The sequence below is a fragment of the Tursiops truncatus genome, chromosome 3, assembly GCF_011762595.2.
Source record: "Tursiops truncatus isolate mTurTru1 chromosome 3, mTurTru1.mat.Y, whole genome shotgun sequence".
NCBI lineage: Eukaryota > Metazoa > Chordata > Mammalia > Artiodactyla > Delphinidae > Tursiops > Tursiops truncatus.
The window spans coordinates 122205818-122227465 of record NC_047036.1 but is presented as its reverse complement, the minus strand read 5'-3'; the positions used below and the strand labels follow the sequence as shown (position 1 = coordinate 122227465).

General features: G+C 38.8%; 1 protein-coding gene across 2 annotated transcripts in view; it reads left to right on the top strand.

Moving 5' to 3' along the window:
* LARS1 (leucyl-tRNA synthetase 1) overlaps nucleotides 1-21648 on the top strand; it is a 65039-nt gene that overhangs the window by 18287 nt on the left and 25104 nt on the right. For both annotated transcript variants that reach the window (XM_019924640.3, XM_073802661.1), the window contains exons 8-21: nucleotides 564-627; nucleotides 2583-2650; nucleotides 2997-3222; nucleotides 4286-4373; nucleotides 4456-4532; nucleotides 9992-10045; nucleotides 10811-10951; nucleotides 12704-12781; nucleotides 16821-16906; nucleotides 16996-17061; nucleotides 17152-17234; nucleotides 17874-18012; nucleotides 18712-18924; nucleotides 20557-20614. In XM_019924640.3, the coding sequence (XP_019780199.1) occupies nucleotides 564-627; nucleotides 2583-2650; nucleotides 2997-3222; nucleotides 4286-4373; nucleotides 4456-4532; nucleotides 9992-10045; nucleotides 10811-10951; nucleotides 12704-12781; nucleotides 16821-16906; nucleotides 16996-17061; nucleotides 17152-17234; nucleotides 17874-18012; nucleotides 18712-18924; nucleotides 20557-20614 (1441 nt within the window). The remainder of the gene's footprint in view (nucleotides 1-563; nucleotides 628-2582; nucleotides 2651-2996; nucleotides 3223-4285; nucleotides 4374-4455; nucleotides 4533-9991; nucleotides 10046-10810; nucleotides 10952-12703; nucleotides 12782-16820; nucleotides 16907-16995; nucleotides 17062-17151; nucleotides 17235-17873; nucleotides 18013-18711; nucleotides 18925-20556; nucleotides 20615-21648) is intronic.

Here is a 21648-nt window from a genome sequence, read left to right as displayed (position 1 = left end):
AGGTCTTTGTTAAACATTTCTTGCATCGTCTCGATCTTTGCCTCCATTCTTTTTCCGAGGTCCTGGATCATCTTCACTGTCATTTTTCTGAATTCTCTTTCTGGAAGGTTGCCTATGTCCACTTCATTTAGTTGTTTTTCTGGGGTTTTATCTTGTTCCTTCATCTGGTACATAGCCCTCTGCCTTTTCATCTTGTCTGTCTTTCTGTGAATGTGGTTTTTGTTCCACAGGCTGCAGGATTGTAGTTCTTCTTCTGCTGTCTACCTTATGCTATTTTCATTTTAAAGGCAAATTTATATTTTACAGTCTTCTGTTTCATACCATAAAGCCAAGATCAGTGAATATTTTTCAGTGGTATTACCTTTGATGAAGGCAGAAAGCTTTCATTAAATAACTGTGTTGGCAGTAGAACTCACCATAAAAGCATAAAAATGATGTAGACATTTGCTCAGTTAGAAGTTTTAGTTAGAAGAAATATTGTGATGGTTAGGTGCAACACTGGCAAATATGTTAGGATAAAACTTGTATGTTATAATAATATTTGTCACTTACTTATTTTTTAGGTATACCATTTATTCTCCAAAAGATGGACAGCCTTGTATGGATCATGACAGACAAACTGGAGAGGTAATTATTTGTGCCATAGAGTAGGTATTGTAATAATTCTTTTTTTTAATAAATTTACTTGTTTGATTATTTTTGGCTGTGTTGGGTATTTGTTGCTGCATGTGGGCTTTTCTCTAATTGTGGCAAGTGGATGCTACTCTTTGTTGTGGTGTTTAGGCTTCTCATTGCGATGGCTTCTCTTTGTTGTGGAGCATGGGCTCTAGGTGTGTGAGCTCTAGGCGCTCAGGCTTCAGTAGTTTGACACGCGGGTTCAATAGTTGTGGCACATGGGCTTAGTTGCTCTGCGGCATGTGGGATCTTCCCAGAGCAGGGCTTGAACCCGTGTCCCCTTCATTGGCTGGCGGATTCTTAACCAGTGTGCCACCAGGGAAGTCCCTATTGTAATAATTCTTAATGTGGGCATAGAGTTTAAGAAATAGATTAGAAATCTAAAAATCACTTTATTTCAGTGCTGAGGTGTATAGTCATGATACTCTGGTGGCTGTTAAGCCAGAGGCAGAATGTCATCATAGGTACCTGTATCTTGTCAAGGACCTTGCTACTCCAAGAGTAGCACTAGGTTCAGCTGCATCAGCTTGTGTTAGAAAAGCACATTTTTGTTTGTTCGTCTGTTTTTTGTTTTTGTTTTGTTTCTTTGGCTGCTGTGCCTGGCTTGTGGGATTCCCCGACCAGGGATCGAAGCCAGGCAACTTGGTAGAGAAAGCGCAGAGTCCTAACCACTGGACTGCCTGAGAAATCCTAGAAAAGCAGATTCTTGAACCTCACTCCCAAATTGCTGAATCAGAAGCTCTGGGGGTGGGGCCTAGGAACCTGTCTTAACGTGTTCTCAGCGTGATTCATATGCCTGCTAATGTTTGAGAAGAACTGCTTGGAGAGTGCACTGCTCTAAAAGGAGAGCATGAGGAAAGGTAATGAGATATGTGGTTAACTGATGTACGCAGATTCCATTTATACTTGCTTTGGTCACATGCCTACTTACTTATTTCCAAAGTACTTCCAGCCATGCATGACATCAGTTCATTCTACATTCCTGTAGGACACATTCGTGACATTATTCCTTGTAATACTTGAATGAAGTAAGGGTAAGTCATTTGCCTAAAGCCTTGGCACAGTAAATCAACAGCAATGCCAGGATCTGAACTTTGCAGTCCCTATGAGTGTGTCATTCTTTGTTACCACCTTTGAACACGTTTGTAGTCTAGCAACTACCTTTCAAAATCAGCCTTCAATTATGATGTAACTTATTTGACAGAAATGAGTGTTAATCAAAATTTTGAAAGATTTGAGGGCCTTCAGAGGCCCAGTTTACTATGCTAAGTTTTAATATAGTCAGTGGTAGCAGTATCCTAAATTTCAATAGTACATCATAGTTTTTCACAGCATTTTCCTATCATTATCTTAGGTTTTCCTCAGGACAGTCCTGTATGAGTCACAGCACAGTTATTTTACAGATGAGGAAAAGAAGGCTCAGAGTGATTGTGACTCCTTGGGTCAAGCCACAACTGAGGGCCCAAGCTAGGTTTTGAATGCACATCATCTGACCCCTGGTCCAGTGTATGTCTGTGATGACTGCTCTGTAGGATTGATGTTGGTTGTATCTTCTAACTCCCATTTTGGCAAACACTATTTTGGCTGATTAATCCAAGTCACTTCATTTTTTTTTCCCGCTGTTCTTCCCTCTCAAGGGAGCTCTTAGCAAATCTTACTTAGTACAGTCTGGGCCTCCTTGATCGGTTTTGGTCTGGTGTGGGGTGGGATGGTGGTCTTCAAGTCATTTTTACACATTAGGCTTCCATGTGGTCAGCACACCACTGGCAGTCTCTTCATTGGAAGAAAGAATTATTCTAACAATGCAGGAACCCATCTTAGAAATTTGAATCAGATCTGTCACATAGATTAGTAGGTGTAATCCAAGCCTTTCTTTCTCCCTTGAATTTTTGTTTTATTTTGTTTAGGGTGTTGGACCTCAGGAATATACTTTAATCAAGTTGAAAGTGCTTGAGCCATACCCATCCAAATTAAGGTAGGTTTGCTACCTACCTTAATAGGTAGAAGAATTGTTGCTTCATCTTTTTTTTTTTTTTTTTTTTTTTTTGCCGTACGCGGGCCTCTTAACTGCTGTGGCCTCTCCCGTTGTGGAGCACAGGCTCCGGATGCGCAGGCTCAGTGGCCATGGCTCACGGGCCCAGCTTCTCCGCGGCATGTGGGATCTTCCTGGACCGAGGCACGAACCCGTGTCCCCTGCATCGGCAGGCAGACTCTCAACCACTGCGCCACCAGGGAAGCCCTGCTTCATCTTTTTGAAATATCAGATAGTTGTGATGGAATCCATAATGTTTTTTGCATAAATGTATATTTTTTCTTCCTAGTGGCTTGAAAGGGAAAAATATCTTCTTGGTAGCTGCTACTCTCAGACCTGAGACCATGTTTGGACAGACAAACTGTTGGGTTTGCCCTCATATGAAGTACATTGGATTTGAGACAGTGAATGGAGATATATTCATCTGCACCCAAAGAGCCGCAAGGAATATGTCATACCAGGGCTTTACCAAGGACAACGGAGTGGTGCCTGTTGTTAAAGAGTTAATGGGAGAGGTAAGTTGGGTAACAGACTTTATTTTAGTGCATGAATTTAGAGGAAAATGTCAAAAATGAAGCTTGAGAAAACATGTAAAAAAACCTTTTAATTGAGGTATACGTTACAGTCAAATGTGTTAAGTCATAAATGTGTATATTTTTGGTGTGTTTTTTTCCTGTTCTTAAATGCAACTTTTTTCCATGTTAATTTGAACAGATTCTGGAATGAGGAAAATGGGTGGTATAAATTTAAAAATAGCTTTCAACCTTTAAGGCTATTATTATATTTAGCCTTTATCCTATATGACTATAAATTCCATAAGCAGCTTATGTATATTAATAAAGTGGAAGGGTGGGAACTATATGGAATTGAAAAGTGCATTCCTTAGGTAAACAAGCAGCTGCAACCTGTTTGTGTGTTTTGTTTTGTTTTTTTTTTTTTTGGCTGTGCCGAGCGGCATGTGGGATCTTAGTTCCCTGACCAGGGATTGAACCTCAGCTCCCTGCATTGGAAGTGTGGAGTCTTAACCACTGGACTGCTGGGGAAGCCCCGCAAGCTGTTTGTTGATATATGAGAATATGGGTCCAGTATTATCCGACCTTCTGATTTTTTCTTTTAAGATACATCTTTTTAATTCAGTTTGTCTTCCTAATTATCATTTAAAATAGAGATACAGTATTCTATCTTGTTGATGTTTCATATTTTATTAAGTGATTTTATTATCATTTAAAGTTTTAGTTGTTTCCAGGTTTTGCTAATGTAGTTAACACAGCATTGGGGAGATTCTCAAAGAAAAAACAATTCTTTTTCCTGTGAGGTAGATTCCTAGGATTGGATTGCTGGGTCCAAGTTGGATTCCTATATTGTTTTCCTCAAGCAATGTATAAGTGTACTAATTTCCTCACAACCTTGCAAGATTTGGGTATTATAATTATTTTCAATTATTTTTAGTCTAGTAGGTATAAAAGAATGAGTGCTGTTGATTATTAGCTTCTCAGGGCTTAAAATGTTAACATTGTTTTAAATTTTAATGATTAGAATAAGTTACTTCTGTTTTATGCTGATCTTTTTCTTACATAGGATATTCTTGGTGCATCACTTTCTGCGCCTTTAACATCCTATAAGGTGATCTATGTTCTCCCAATGCTCACCATCAAGGAGGATAAAGGTAAAGAGTTTATTTCTTTCTAGAAATTCTTTGCGAAACACATTCTGGTTATATTAGTTAATTCTACAGTTTCTTTTATAAGGTACTGGTGTGGTCACAAGTGTTCCTTCTGACTCCCCCGATGATTTTGCTGCCTTCAGAGACTTGAAGAAAAAGCAAGTGAGTATCTGTGTTTCATGTTCCTATTTCCTCTTCATCATCTCATTGGTTAGGTACCACTGAACTAATTATTGGATTAGGCTAAAAAGCTTTGCATGTATCTTTGAAATGCTACCTTTAACCTGTTTCTTGATATTTATATGTTTTTCTATGATTTGAATTTTAAATATCGATGTAAAATTTATAGAATCTTTTTTTTTTTTTTTTTTGGCTGTGCTGTGTGGCATGTGGGATCTTAGTTCCCTGACCAAGGATAGAACCCACGCCCCACTGCAGTGTAAGCGTGGAGTCTTAACCACTGGACCGCCAGGGAAGTCCCCATAGAATCTTTTTTCTTTTTTTTTTTTTTGCGGTACGTGGGCCTCTCACTGTTGTGGCCTCTCCCATTGCGGAGCACAGGCTCCGGACGCGCAGGCTCAGCAGCCATGGCTCACGGGCCTAGCCGCTCCGTGGCATGTGGGATCTTCCCAGACCGGGGCACGAACCCGTGTCCCCTGCATCGGCAGGCAGACTCTCAACCACTGCGCCACCAGGGAAGCCCCCCATAGAATCTTTAAGACTTATTTTTTGAGAGCAGTTTTAGGTTCATAATAAAAATCGAGAGGAAGGTACAGAGATTTCCCATATACCCCCTGCTTCAACACCTGCATAGCCTCCCCCATTATTAGTATCACTCACCAGAGTGGTACTTTTTTTTTTTTTACTGAAGATGAACCTACATTGACACATCATAATCACCCAAAGTCCGTAGTTTACCTTAGGGTTCACTCTTGGTGTTGTACATTCTGTGGATTTGGACGAATGTATAATAACATGTGTCCATCATTATAATACACAGGATTTTCACTGCCTTAAAAATCCTCTGTGCTCGGGCTTCCCTGGTGGCGCAGTGGTTGAGAGTCCGCCTGCCGATGCAGGGGTCATGGGATCGTGCCCCGGTTCGGGAAGATCCCACATGCCGTGGAGCGGCTGGGCCGCTGAGCCTGTGCGTCCGGAGCCTGTGCGCTGCAGTGGGAGAGGCCACAACAGTGAGAGGACCGCGTACTGGAAAAAAAAAAAAAAAAAAAATCCTCTGTGCTCTTTTTGTTCGTCTCTCCTCCCTCCCACCCCTGGCAACCACTGATCCCTCCCTTCCTTTCTTCCTTCCTTCCTTCCTTCCTTCCTTCCTTCCTCCCTTCCTTCTTCCCTTCCTCCCTTCCTCCCTTCCTCCCTCCTTCCCTCCTTCCCTCCCTCCCTCCCTCTGGGTCTTAGTTAGGACACGTGTGATCTTCATTGCAGCATGTGGGATCTAGTTCCCTGACCAGGGATCAAACCCTGGCCCCCTGCATTGGGAGTGTGGAGTCTTAACCACTGGACCACCAGGGAAGTCCCCACTGATCTTTTTTTTTTTTTTGCGATACACGGGCCTGTCACCATTGTGGCCTCTCCCGTTGCAGAGCACAGGCTCCGGACGCACAGGCTCAGCGGCCATGGCTCACAGGCCCAGCCGCTCTGTGGCACGTGGGATCCTTCCGGACTGGGGCACGAAACCGTGTCCCCTGTGTTGGCAGGCGGACTCTCAACCACTGTGCCACCAGGGAAGCCCCCCACTGATCTTTTTAATTGTCACTGTAATTTTACCTTTCCAGAAAGTCATATAGTTGGAATCATACAGTATGTAGCCTTCTTAGATTTTCTTTCAATTAGCAATATGTATTTAAGGTTTCTCATGTCTTTTCATAGCTTGATAGCATATTTCTTTTTAGCACTAATAATATTCTGTTGTCTGGATGTACATTTATTCATTCACCTGATGAAGAACATCTTGGTTGCTAACAAGTGTTGGCAGTTATGAGTAAAGCTGCTGTAAACATCCGTGTGCAAGATATTGTATAGACAACTCTTTTGCGTAAATACCAAGGAGTGCGATTGCTGTATCATATGGTGAAAGTATGTGTAATTTTGTAAGAAACCACCAAACTGTCTTCCAAAGTGGCTGTACCATTTTGCATTCTTACCAGCAATGTATGAGAGTTCCTGTTGCTCCACATCCTTGTCAGCATTTGGTATTGTCAGTTTTCCAGATTTTGGCCATTGTAATTGGTGTGTAGTTATATCTCATTGTTTTATTTTGCATTTTCTTGATGGCGGATGTTGTGGAGTGTTTTTTCATATGCTTGTTTGCCATCTGTGTATCTTCTTTGGTGAGATTTGTCTGTTAAGGTCTTTGGCTTATTTATTTATTTATTTTAAATGAGTTGTTTTAATTACAGGTGGTACAGAATTCAGGATAGAACCAAGATTTAAGAACACATTTTGGCAGGCTTCTCTGGGCTGGGTTTATGCAGGTCTCATAGCTAAGGTAGAAATGGCTGAGAAGAACTAAAGACAAGATGAGCCACTGTATGATTTTTTTTTTTAACAAAAGTTTATTCTTAAATGTACAATAGGTTCCAAGACAACACTTCATTCTAGCTATAAGTGGCAACAGATACTATGGCAGGGAGTCCAGATGTTTAAACAGGAATGGAATTAGGATCATCATTGCCTCAAACACAAGGAACAGCTTACTTTTTGCCAGATTTTTTAATAACACCTGTGGCTAGGGGGGCCTTTCCCTGCGGCCTTCGCTTTTAGCTCCTTGAGTTTCTTCTGCTCCTCCTTCTGTTTCTGCTTGAATGCCTTACCTTCCTTGTCTATCTCCTTGGCTTGCTTCTTGGCGTGCTTCAGGGGCTTCTCCTCGCCACCTTCAGGGCCCAACATGGTGCCTGCCACCCCTTCCCCAGAGCCTGCTCCCGGAAGCCTTATTTTTTAAATCAGGTTGTTTGTTTTCTTATTGTTGAGTTTTAAGAGTTCTTTGTATATTTAAGAGTCCTTTATCAGATGTGTTTTTTGAAAATATTTTTTCTCAGTGTGTGGTTTGTCTTTCAATTCTCTTGATGTTGTCTTTTGCAGAGAAGAACTTTTTAATTTTAATGAAGTCCAGCTTATCAATGATTTCTTTCATAGATTATGTCTTTGGTGTTGTATCTAAAAAGGCATCACCATATGCGTGGACATTTAGGTTTTTTCCTGTGTTATCTTCTAGGAGTTTTATAGTTTTGTGTTTTACATCTAGGTTCATGATCTGTTTTGAGTTAATTTTTGTGTTGAGTGTCAGGTCTGTGTCTAAATTCATTTTTTTGCTTGTGGATGTCCAGTTGTTCCAGTAACATTTGTTGAAGAGACTGTCTTTGCTCCATTGTATTGCCTTTGCTCCTTTGTCAAAGATCAGTTGACTGTATTTATGAGGGACTCTTTCTGGGCTCTCTGTTATGTTCCATTGATCTATCTGTCTGTTCTTTTGCCAGCACCACACTATCTTGGTTATTATAACTTTATTATAAGTAAGTCTTGAAGTCAGACAGTGTCAGTCTTCTAACTTTATTCTTCTTTTATATTGAGTTGGCTATCCTGGGGCTTATTCCTCTCCACGTAAACTTTGGAATCAGTTTGTTGATATCCATAAAGTAACTGGTTAGAATTTTGATTGAGAGTGTATTGAATCTGTTGGTTAAGTTGAAAAGAACTGACATCTTGACAACATTATGTCTTCTAATCCTTGAACATGGAATATCTCTCCATTTATTCAGTTCTTCTTTGATGCTGTTCATCAGAGTTTTGTAGTTTTCCTCATATCTTGCATTTACATTGTTAGTTTTGTACCTAAGTGCAATTGAACAACACAGGTTTGAACTGTGCGGGTCCATTTATAAGTCTTTTTTCAATAAATATGTACTACAGTACCAGGTGATCTGTGGTTGATTGAATTTGCAGATGTGGAACCACGGATACAGTGGTCTGACTGTAAAGATATATGCAGATTTTTGACTGCTTGGGGTAGTTGGCACCACTAACCCCCATGTTGTTGAAGGGGCAACTGTATTTAATTTTGGGGGTTACTAATGTAAATGGTATTGTGTTTTTAATTTCAAGTTCCACTTGTTAATTGTTGGTATATAGGAACACCATTGAATTTTGTGTTTTAGCCGTGTATCCTGCAACCTTTCTATAATTGCCTGTTAGTTCTAGGACGTTTTTTTTTGTTGATTCTTTTGGATTTTCTACATAGGTGATCATGCTATCTGCAAACAATGACAGTTTTGTCTTCCTTCGCAGTCTGTATACCTTTTCTTTTCTTGCCTTATTTAATTACCAAGAGCATTCAGTATGATGTTGAAAAGGAGTAGTGAGAGGGGATATATATTGTGTCTGATCTTAGTGGGAAAGCTTTGAATTTTTTGAAAATCATCAAGTATGATTTTAGCTTTAGGTTGGTTTTTTGTTTGTTTGTTTGTTTTTTTCTTTGGCCACGCTGCGTGGCTTGTGGGATCTTAGTTCCCCGACCAGGGATTGAACCCTGCCCCCTGGCATTGAAAGCACGGAGTCCTAACCACTGGACCGCCAGGAAATTCCCTAGCTGTAGGTTTTTTATACATAGTCTTTACCAAGTTGAGAAAATCTGCTTCTATTCTAGTTTACTGAGAGTTTTTATCTTGAATAGGTATTGGATTTGGCCAAATACTTTTTTTCATCTGTTGATACGATTGTGTGATTATTCTTTTTTAACCTGTTGATGTGATGGATTTCGTAAAACTTTTGAAAAAAGGTTTGAGAAAAATTTTCTGATACTCACATTTTCATTGCAACCTGGAATATGAACCTCATTTTAAGTGGGGTGTGTGTGTGTGTGTGTGCATTTTTGCTTTTGGCTGTACAGTTTCATCATTTAAGTCATTCACTCTAACTTAAACTGTTTAGTTTTTTAAAATCATACGTCCTTTCTTGAGATATTTTGTAAAATTAAAAAATTGCTCTCTGTGGAGGGAAGAACAAAAATAGTTTAAAAAAGTTTGGAGGGTGCTTCTCTTAATGATTGTACAGTAAGTCCCCTACATACGAACCTTCAGGTTGTGAACTTTGAAAGCTGCGAATGTGCATCTGGTTCCAGCAAGGAACCAGAACCTGTGCCATCCATGTTAGGCATGAGTGAACTTGCAGCTTGCCCTCCGTGTCCTGTTGCTGATGATCCTTCAGCTCTATCATCTCCCACCTCCTGTCTCTCCTCCAGTCAGTAACTCTTCTTGCCTGTTCACTTGATGCCAGCCCCTGTATGCCAGCTGTTGTACAGTACTATTGTAATATACTTTTCAAGGTACTGTACTGTAAGATTAAAAATATTTTCTTTATTTTTTGTGTTTGTTCGTCTTGTATGTATTATTTGTGTGAAAAGTATTATAAACCTGTTACAGTACAGTACTATATAGCTGATTGTGTTAGTTGGGTACCTAGGGTAATTTTGTTGGACTTACGAACAAATTGGACTTATGAACCAATTGGACTTATGAATGTGTTCTGGGAACGGAACGCGTTCGTATGTAGGGGACTTATTGCACCAGTGAACTATTGATCATTAATATTAACTTCCAATTTTTTTGTAGGCTTTACGAGCAAAATATGGAATTAGAGATGACATGGTCTTGCCATTTGAGCCTGTGAGTACATAGATGATTCAGAATATTAATATCCATTTCTTTATTAGAGAACAAAGAGCAGCTAGCACTTTACTTGTCACAGAATTACATAATTGGTAGAGTATGAAATAAGAGGGAGTTTAAGAGTTTGTTTGCTTTAACATGATATCTGCTGTGGTGGATAAGAGCAAAAGAAAAACCAGCAATAGACATTTTCTTAGCACCTGGCACCTGTAATTCTGAAACAAACAAATAGCCTTTTAGCATTACCAATTTTATAGTAGCTTATTTTCTAGTGTGGCCAATTTCCAGGCTTCTAAATACAAAATTTTGCCATATTACTCATGAATGTTTATGTTTTCATATTAGTATCTGCAGAAGAAAAAAAAATTAAATTACTAGTGAATAATTTTCATGAAGAATCCAGAAGACTTAATATAAACCAGAAATAAGACCATCCATAGATTTAGTTGTTTACAGCGTTTTGCTAGTTTCAACGTTATTTAATTAATTATGTGCCAGTGTGGGGTTGAGAGCTGGGGAAGTTGTGTATGTAGTGAGGGAGGGACAGTGCGGGGGATGGTGCAGAGAATGCGGGGGGTTCCTATAGAGAGTAGGAAGACACATTCACATCTGGATGTTAGTCCCTAATGTGTGACACTGCCCTAGTGATATATAAGATCTGAAGTGACTTCATTGGACAGTAGAGGCAAAAGGACTATGCCTTTAGGGCTGTTTTTGTGTTTATTCAATGTGAATAAGTTCTGACATTGCTCTTTTTTGCAGGTGCCAGTCATTGAAATTCCAGGTTTTGGACAGCTTTCTGCTGTAACCATGTGTGATGAGTTGAAAGTTCAGAGCCAGAATGACCGAGAAAAACTTGCAGAAGCAAAGGAGAAATTATACCTAAGAGGCTTTTATGATGGTGTAAGTAATAATTTTGTTATCATTTTTATTTGATTTACTTACTCCATGCTCTGTGATTTTCTTCTTAGTGGTTTAGAAAAAAACTATAGAAAAATTCAATATTGTTTCAGCTCTATCCTGTTTTGAGAAGGGATTACTATAAGATTGTGTTCTTCTATTTCCAAATTTATTTTTTTAATCTGTTTTGGTCCAATAGTATTTACGGAAATTCCATTTTTGTGCCCTCTAATCTCTGAGTGAATTTCTTGAGAAGATAAAGTTAGTTCATATTATTTTACAATAAATTCCAAAAGTTTATTGCATGGACCATACCTGGTCCCTTCTTTTGCTCTCTTAATTGTGGAGTTCATATTTTAAATAAGCAGTTTCATTCAGTTCATTAATTTACTTGTTAATGCCTATTCCATGCCATGTTAGCAAAACAGACAAGTTGTGAACCTCTCTTTTCTCCTCAATTGTGCATATGTTAACATGGCTTACATTTCCATGGAAAGATGATGAGGCTAGAGAAAGTAAAAACTCAATCAAGTTGCTAGTGACTTGAGGTTGAAATGAAGATTTTTAAGGCTGTAAGTGAGAATGTTCTTTATTTTTACCTTTACTTTCATTTCTCTGGATAACCAAGAATTGGTTGTACGTCCTTTTTAAAAGTAACTTACACGTTTTGGATGACAGTAAAAGCCAACACTTATAGAGCATTTATATATTAACTTACTTATATCTCAAAATAACCTTGTGAAGTGCCACTTATTCCCAATTTATAGGTGAGGAAATTGAGGCACTAAGAGATTAAGTAATTTACCTAAGATCAGCCAGACAGCCAGGCAGAGGCAGAACTGGGACTCAAACTAGGCATCTTGGCTCTAAGATTTGTGCTTTTAGCCCCTGTGCCATAATGATCTATAACTATAATTTCATAATGATGGATTAAGTAGATATGAAGCATCTTGGTACGTTAGAGAACTGGGGCAGAAAAAAGAACATGTGTCTTTTCCACTTAAGATAGAAACTATTAAGAATGCCCTGGCGGTCCAGTGGTTAGGACTCTGCACTCATTGCTGAGGGCCCAATTTCAGTCCCTGGTCAGGGAACTAAAATCCCAATCCCATATGCCGTGCAGTGTGGCAAAAAAAAAAAAAAAGAAAGAAACTATTTGAGAGAGTCAACAGGAGTCAGATAGATGGAGGTCAGAGTATCAGCTGGAAGGGGATTGTGGCTTTGCTCTGTGACACCAATGGGCAAGTCATTACTTTGCCCTAGAATTAAGTCTCCCCGCTACGTAAAAGACAGAGTTGAAAAACAGTAGGCCTTCCTCTAAGAGCCAAGTTTATCACATGGGCAAGCAAAGGAGAATGCTTGCTGGCAACAGGCGGAGTTGTAAAGAGAAGCCTAAGTGGGGCCGAGCTGCATTTGCTCAGTTCCTTCTCCTAAAGCCTTCAGGAATGATGTGAGTTAGGGTAGAGGAATTCTCTTCACATGGAAACCTGAGAAGTGGGAAGGAAGTGAGCATTTCTTTCTAATCGTGTTCATAATACTTATCCTAGTTATACTGAAAGAAAAACAAGTGTGTTGTAAATATTAGCTGTCCAAGCTGTGCCAAAATAAAAATTTATGGTTCTAAATGTGATAAATTTCACACTAAAAATATTTTGGTTGTGTGTGCAAGTAAATTTAGTTAGGGAAAGTTCTAGGGGGGGCACCCAAAGCAAATTTTAATTTTATGTGCTTTTTCCCTACTTCTCATCCTTTTAGGTAATGTTGGTGGATGGATTTAAGGGACAGAAGGTCCAAGATGTAAAGAAGACTATTAAAAACAAGATGATTGACACTGTATGTAATAGGCTATCCTCTGAACGCTGTTTTAGGAGAAGAGCTTTCAGTTAATAGACTTTACAGTGTTACTTAGCAGTGAGTTCTGTAGTAGAACCTGGAGCTATATTAAAGGTATAATTTTATTTATATATAAAACTGGAGACCTATTTAACAGTTCATTTAACTTGAACATCCCACCTGTAATGTTGATGAAGATAGTGTTCTAAAGTTGGCATGTACAAATCACGCCCAGAGAATTTTAGTGATGCTTCCTGGCAGTAACCATTCGAGGTACTGGTAGTTGACAGTTCTTTATGTAGTACTTTATACTTTAATCCTTTTTCCCCCTCTTCATTTTTGTTGTAACTTTTTTCTGTTGAGTTACTTAACTTTTGAAATTGAATTTTTATTTTTGACAGTTGTGTATACCCATAATACAGAGAGACAATGATCTGTAAGTCTTATTAAAATAAAAAAAGCAGCAATTTCCTCTCCATCCTTCCACATTCTCTTTAATTTCTCTTCCTTGGACAGGCTTACTTGCATCTCTTTTAGTTATTTCTTTTAGTATTGACCTCTGCCTCTCTTATAGATCTCTAATCTAAATACTTGTAGTGTAATTTAAAAATTTTTCAATTTTAGCCATCAGCCATAGACTTCCTACTGTGGAAGATCAAGATTTAACTCTTCTCCAACCTGTGGCTTCCTCTCTAACCTCGCTTTTGTATACACTTCTCCACCCCCCATCTTCCTAGTATAGGTATGTTATAATTTATGTTAGAGCAGTAGTCAGTGTACGTTTTTGAGACATGGCTGATCCATAATGTAGTATACGATGAGAACTTCTCTTCCCTAGCTTTTGGTTTTCCCTAGAGTTAATAACTGCCCTTTTTTTCCCCCCACTTTTCTTACTTTTAAATACAGTTATCAATACTTCATCCCCAAACTCTGTCCCAACTGTTTATTTCTCCTCTCAGTACCTTCAAACACATGAGTATGCTGTTGTTTACATCTTAGAGAACGTTCTCCTAGAGCCTTCTGGCCTGTTGTAATTATCCACAGCGTTTGCTTACTGTAGGTGTGCACAGATGTCATCTGGGATGTTCCTCCACCATTACTTAGGATTTCCTTTGCTTCTCTTGAGTTGGATCTGCTGTTTCCTTGCTCCCATGGCTTCTTCTTTCTTATTTACTTTCTTGTTTTGGTGATGCTCTGCCTCTAGTAGTGTTCCTGAAAAACAGTGCCTGGAAGGTAAATTTTTGTGACCTTCCATGTCTGAAGTATCTTTATTCTGTCCTCATACTTGAATGCCTGGGTGTAGGATTCTGGGTTGGAAATAATTTTCCCTTAAAAATTTGAAGGCCATTACCCATGGTGTTCTGGTTCAGTGATGCTGTTGAGAAGTCCGAAACCATTCTGGTAATAATGGATCTTTTATAAGTGACCTGTGTCTCCACTGTTCCCTGCACTGCCCCCCACCATGCCAAAGCTTATAGAATCTTCTCTTTTCTTCCAGTATTTTGAAATTTCATGAAGATTTATTTTGGTGTAGGTCAGTTTTCATTCATTCTTCTGGCTGTATGCTGGGCTCCTTCAATCTGGAAACTTATGTTCTCCAATTTTGGGAAAATTTCTTGACTTTTTTGTTTAATTATTTTATCCCTTTCCATTCTTTATTTTTGCTCTCTGAATTCTTATTATTCAGATATTGGATCTCTTAGACTCTGAAAGTTCTTTTGCTCTTCTATCTGGGGGAGTCCCTCACCTTTTTCTTCCTGTGAGTTTTTGTTCGTTTGTTTACTGTTTTTTTTTTTTTTTTTTTGTGGTACGCGGGCCTCTCACTGTTGTAGCCTCTCCCATTGTGGAGCACAGGCTCCGGACACGCAGGCTCAGTGGCCATGGCTCACAGGCCCAGCCGCTCCGCGGCATGTGGGATCTTCCTGGACTGGGGCACAAACCCGTGTCCCCTGCATCGACAGGCGGAGTCTCAACCACTGCGCCACCAGGGAAGCCCTTCTGTGTTTTTTATATCTGCTACTTGTGTGCTTGTGTGTGTGTGTATAAATAAATGTTTCTAAGAATTCATTAAAATTTTTTTCTTTGTGTGGAAAATTTCAAATTTATGAAAAAATGGAGTAGTATAATGAATTCTTATGTACCTCTTACCCAGCTTCAGCATTTACCAACTCAGAGCCAGTTTAAGAGCTTATTGTTATCTGATCCTTTTTTTATAGGATGCCGCTATTCTTGTTTCAGGGGTATGAAACTTTAATCTCTTATTAATCTGAGGAAGACTATTGGTATTTAAGAGTGGGTACAAAAAGATGATTGGAACCTTTTTGGATATGGGTAGGGTTTGTCTCTGGGCTTCGCTGGGAGAGATCTGGAAGGTCCATTTGGACCTTAGGGAGACCTGATGTTAGCCTTGATGTTAATTAGGGCTTCTTGGTTTGTTAGATTCCCCTCAGAAGATTCTTCAGTTTCCGGTTTAAACGGTCTAAACTAACTGAGCATTCTGGGAGCTAAATGGTGGAAGATTACTAGGTTGGGTTCCAACACCCAATGTGCTGACTTTCACTTAATCCCTCTTTTTCACTATGATACCCATACCCTCAACTTCATCCTCTGGTTGACTCTCTTTTGTCTTCTCCAGAGAGTAAACCTTCACTGTTCTGCTGGCATAGGAAGGGGCAGTTGCCTGTCTGCATGGTGTGGGATTAGGGTGTCTGGGGTTCTAACTTCTTGAAAAGACTTCAGTTAGTCCCCCTGTTTCCAGTCTCACGTTACCTCCTCTTCCAGAACTATCTTGTGCCACAAATCCTGAGTCTTTTTGGAGGTTCTGTAATGCAAACTGAATTGCTTTTCAGCCTTCTCTTCTGTGGGCTTAGGATTCAGCTAGCTTCCTTTGATCTGCTAATACAATTGTCACTCATTTTACTTTTTAGTTTCCAAAATTTGGTTGATGTTATTTCTTCTCCCATTCTTGTTGTCTTTGTAGCTTCATACCATTAAGACAAAAAAAGCCTCTTTGTTGTTATTTTGTTAGAATTTTGAGAGGGAGCAGAGTTAATTAAGTGTCTGTTTTTAATTTACCATCTTTAAACCAAAGTCCTACCTATTTAAGTTCAGTGTGAAGAACTTGCATTAAGAACACAGAGCAATGAATCATTTTTTGAATAATAATGCTGAATTTTATTTTTAAAAATTATCCTAGCCTAATAAGTTTGGGATTATAATACATTAAAAGATATTTGTATTTTTTTCTAAAAGTAAAATTTATGGTCAGTTTTCTAGTGGGAATTTTTCATGATGCTATAAATCTTTAGTAAAAGTATTTTCTGTGTTTAATTTTTGTGCATCTCTTTTTTTTTAAAGGCAGTGGTTCTGTGCATCTATTTTCTTTATATATAGATATATGTATAAACATCTTTATTGGGGTATAATTGCTTTATAATGGTGTGTTAGTTTCTGCTTTATAACAAAGTGAATCAGTTATACATATACATATGTTCCCATATCTCTTGCATCTCCATCCCTCCCACCCTCCCTATCCCTCCCCTCCAGGCGGTCACAAAGTACGGAGCTGACCTCCCTGTGCTATGCGGCTGCTTCCCACTAGCTATCTACCTTACGTTTGGTAGTGTATATATGTCCATGCCTCTCTCTCGCTTTGTCACAGCTCACCCTTCCCCCTCCCCATATCCTCCTCTTTATATTTTTATTATAACAAGAATAAAAGGCTGCCCTAGGCAGCCTAACCTTCAAACCATAGCATTAGAAACTGTTAAACATCTTTCACTCTGAAAAGGAATAAGCTGTACCTAGAGAAGGTGGTGATCCATTTGATGAAGGTGCACGCCTTTTCAGAAGCAAGTGTTATACAGAAAGAAAAGCACATAACTTCTACCCTGGGAAGAGGGAAGACATAATGAAAACCTGGGGTTTTGGTTATGGGTGGTAGAGCATTTTTTTTTCTAAAATGTTACTTTTCTTTTCCTTGAGGAATAGAGATTGCCTTGACATAATATCTGATATATTTTTATTTACTTCCGTTTAGGGAGATGCATATATTTACATGGAACCAGAGAAACAAGTTATGTCCAGGTCTTCAGATGAATGCGTCGTGGCCCTGTGTGACCAGTGGTTAGTTTTTCTTATAGCAAGAAGAAATTTCCTTCTGTCACTTTGCTTATCCTTGACTTTTTTTTTTTAATCAATTCGTCCACCCCCAGGTACTTGGATTATGGAGAAGAGAACTGGAAAAAACAGACATCCCAGTGCTTGAAGAACCTGGAAACGTAAGATGGGAGAAAGTGATAGGGAAGGAGATGAGAAACAGGGAAGACAATGAAGCTGGAGAGAGATACTTTATCTTCTACTCTCTCCAGGTTCTGTGAGGAGACCAGGAGGAATTTTGAAGCTACCTTAGATTGGCTGCAAGAGCATGCTTGCTCAAGAACTTATGGCTTAGGTAAGCAAACTTCAAAATTTTCTGTTTGAATGACTTTGCCAGTTACACAGCAAATTAAAACTTCACCTTTTTTTCTTCTCTTCCAGTGTGTTTCTGAATTGGAAGTGAGAGGTTTTGGTTAGAGGGTGAAGGAAACTAGGATGTGGTCCCTTACCATCTACCTGGTGGTAGAAGTATCTAATGCCCATATAGCTTTTTTTTTTTTTTTTTTTTTTTTTTGCGGTACGTGGGCCTCTCACTGTTGTGGCCTCTCCCGTTGCGGAGCACAGGCTCTGGACGCGCAGGCTCAGCGGCCATGGCTCACGGGCCCAGCCGCTCCGCGGCATGTGGGATCTTCCCGGACCGGGGCACGAACCCGCGTCCCCTGTATCGGCAGGCGGACTCTCAACCACTGCGCCACCAAGGAAGCCCCCATATAGGTTTTATGATGCAGTTTCTTTTTAATAGAAAGTTTCTAGTGCTTCAACCATTTTGTTTTTTTTATTTACTGGTTTATTTATATTAATTATTCAAGTAAACTTAAGAACCTAAATAAGTAGCTTTGTCAGTGCTATAGACCTGCTCTTAAAAATGTGAATTTTGTAGATGAAGTGTCTCTTAGGTTCCTCATGCATTAATTATCTTCTTTTTATCTCACAGGTACTCGTCTGCCGTGGGATGAGCAGTGGCTGATTGAATCACTCTCTGACTCCACTATTTACATGGCATTTTACACAGTTGCACATCTGTTGCAGGGAGGTAACTTGCGTGGACAGACAGAGTCTCCACTGGGCATCAGGTTGGTAAATGGATAAGGGGAAGGAATGTAATTTGTTAGCATGAGGTGATCTTTTGATTTATGTATTGAAAATTCTTTCTTTTTTTTTTTAAAATGTATTTTATTTTTATTTATTTTTGGCTGTGTTGGGTCTTTGTTGCTGCACTTGGGCTTTCTCTAGTTGTGGTGAGCGGGAGCTGCTCTTCATTGCATTGCGCAGGCTTCTCATTGCGGTGGCTTCTCTTGTTGCGGAGCATGGGCTCTAGGCGCATGGGCTTCAGTAGTTGTGGCTCACGGGCTCTAGAGCACAGGTTCAGTAGTTGTGGCTCACGGGCTTAGTTGTTCTGTGGCACGTGGGATCTTCCTGGACCAGGGCTCAAACCCGTGTCCCCTGCTTTGGCAGGCAGGCTCTTAACCACTGCGCCACCAGGGAAGCCAGAAAATTCTTTCTAATAATTAGTTTTTATAAGAATTCATTTAGTGGAATTTTGTCATGATGTTTTTGCTTTTTTTTCATTGAACTGAGAAAGAAAGTAGTAAATAGCCCCTGCTCTATTATCCATTCTTCATTCTTACGGGAGTCTGTTGACCTCATTTGTTACTGTAAAACATTAAGAAAGTGTTTCCTACTTCATGGTTGGATTAGAATGCTGATTTTTTGAAAGAAATTATATATATATATATAGTTGTTGTTTGTTTGTTTCTTTTATTTTAATACAGACCACAGCAGATGACCAAGGAAGTTTGGGATTATGTTTTCTTCAAGGAGGCTCCATTTCCTAAAACTCAGATCCCAAAGGAAAAATTAGATCAGTTAAAGCAGGAATTTGAGTTCTGGTATCCTGTGGATCTTCGAGCCTCTGGCAAGGATCTTATTCCAAATCATCTTTCATATTTCCTTTATAATCATGTGGCTATGTGGCCAGAAGAAAGGTGAGTGCCAAAAAAGATGCAGACTAAATTTATTGATTATTGACAAGGGTGCCTTGTGGCTTCAAATATATAGATGTTATTGTGGGGGGGTATAGTTAGATTTAACAGTTACATTCTTTTTCTTATATTAAATGTACTGAAGGAGAAAGCACACCTCCTCCTATCTGTTATATCCAGAAATCTTCGTACCTACCTTGGGCCACCAAAGCATGTCACATTTCAGGTACTCTGTCAGTAATTCCCTTGACCTGTTACATGACTCATTTGACCTGTTAGATGCTGGGATAAAGGCGATTTCAGACAACCTAGGACATTAGAATGGGAAGGAAACATCCCTTTAGAGCTGAGAGCCCCAAGGTTCCAGCATTAAGTAGTGATGTTCTGACTAGAATCTGAGTCAAAGATGCATTTGTTAATACCATGTGCTCAAGAGTAATCCTTCTATCATCTTCCCTCTTGATCCAGACATGTCTCTGTGCCTTTTCCTCCGGTCCTCAAGTAGCTGAAGAAACAAACCCCTTCCACTGTTCAAATTTTATTTTGTAAAACCAAAGCAATCTCATGGGACTTTTTGTATTTAGGATGAGATTGCATTTAGAATGAGATTACATTTTCTTTCTCAAGAATAAAAGGGAGATTTTGAAGAAGAGGAATAAAATAAATATGATGTGGTTCTTGTCATCCAGTTATTTTTCTCTGTTGGTTAAAATGTATTTTTGGAGATACCAGGTGTCTCAGAAGTACTTGTTAGTAATATAGTTGAATATTTATCCCCTTGCATCAAGTTTTGGACATGTATTAGGGTTTTAAAAATTAAAGATAAGTAGTAGCTTCAAGTGCTTTTGTCAGACACTCTTCTAATCACTTTTAGTAACTCGTGTAATTTTCACTACAACTTTTCGAGGAAGGTCTGTAATATCCTCGTTTTTACGGACAAGGAACCTTCGTGAGGCATAGAGAGCTCAAAATGACTTACCCAGAGTTACCCAGCAATGGCAGAACCAGGATGCAGAACCCAGCAGTCTGGCTCCAGAACTCTTGCTCTTAACATTACCCTCTACATGATCTCATTGTTAGAATGAATGAATGATATGTACATAGTTTGAAAATTCAAACAGCTCATAAAGGTACAAAGTTAAAAGTGAACTTTCACCCTTTTCCCTGTATTAGTCTATTTCCCAAAGCTCATCACTGCTACTGCTTTCTTGTGACTTCTTCTGGAAAATGTGTGTATGCATATACCAGCAGCAGATATCTATACTTGTTTATTTTTAATTTATACAAAGATGCCACATTATAGACAGTATTCTGTCTCTTGTTTTTTCCTTGTAATAGTATATTTCTAAGATCTTTTTATTTATATATATATAGCTGTGCCTGTATTTTAAAAATAGTTAACGTAGTATTTCATTGTATTCCTGTACCATAGTTTATATCAATATAACCAGTCCTTTACTAATGGATACCTTCCTTGTTTTCATTGGTTTCCTGTTATGAACAGGACTCAATTAATATCCCTGCACATTTGCCTTAGCAATCTTTTATGAATCTTTTAGCATTTACCTCAAATTTTTAAGCCTAAACCATAATCTTTAAGTTTTATTTTCTATCTTTAAACATTTTCCTGTCAAGTGATAAATGGCCTGTAGCTGTGAGAGCAAATGGACATCTCCTCCTCAACTCTGAGAAGGTAAGGCTCATTGCCTCTTGAAAGGTTAAAATGCTACAGAAAAGTTTTTCAGATTTAGGATGTTGTACTTTTTAAAGAAATAAAGAATGTGAAAATCAGAGAGTTAAATATCTTCCATTTAAAATGTTTAGGACTACCAGCGTAAATGAGAAGTTTATTTTAAAATTGAGTGAGTGGAGTAGATAGTATTAGTTGAGAGGTGGGATGGGGAAAACTTCCCTATTATAACATTTGTATTAGAGTGGCAAAGGGTGACACAAATTTTTACGGGAGGAGAGAGAGAAAGGGACAGGAAATGTAAAGATCTAGCATTGTGACCCAACAATATCTTTCTCATTAAGTTGAGAAAATAATTTGGTGGTTTTTGCTTTATACTGTGACTGGCCACTAAATTAGAATAATAGAATTTTGGAGTTTATAGGATTTTAAAATGTCATTTAATGCTTCTTTCCAAATGGTATCTCTCTCCTCATACTACTGCAACTTCCCTTTTTCATTACCACTACTAATATATTCAATATATGATTTTTTTTATGCTACATAAGACTTCACCTAATTATTCAATATCCTCACCAGGAATTATGCCAACCTCTTGACAAGCCCTTGTTTGCCCCATGATGCTTTTGTGTACATTAGAAAGGGGCACCCTTCCTCAACTAAACAAAAAAAATTAAGTTACAATATTATTTATTTCTCATTAATAACAATTGTAATAAGTTGGATTTGTTCCAACCAGTGAATCTTGCTACATCTGATGGAATATTAATGGTAAAAGAATATTCATTGCTATAGGTATGTCATAATGAAAATAGTTATAGATTTAAACGTAGCAGATGATATGAATTGCAAAATGAGATGTTATTTTTTACCAGTGTCCTAATATTGAAAGGGAATAAAAAAGTTCATGTAAGGTAACCTGTACATTAGGCTGAAAAATAGCTATTTTATAGATTTTGTTAAATCAACAAGGACTTCGGGCCTCTCACTGTTGTGGCCTCTCCCGTTGCGGAGCACAGGCTCCGGACGTGCAGGCT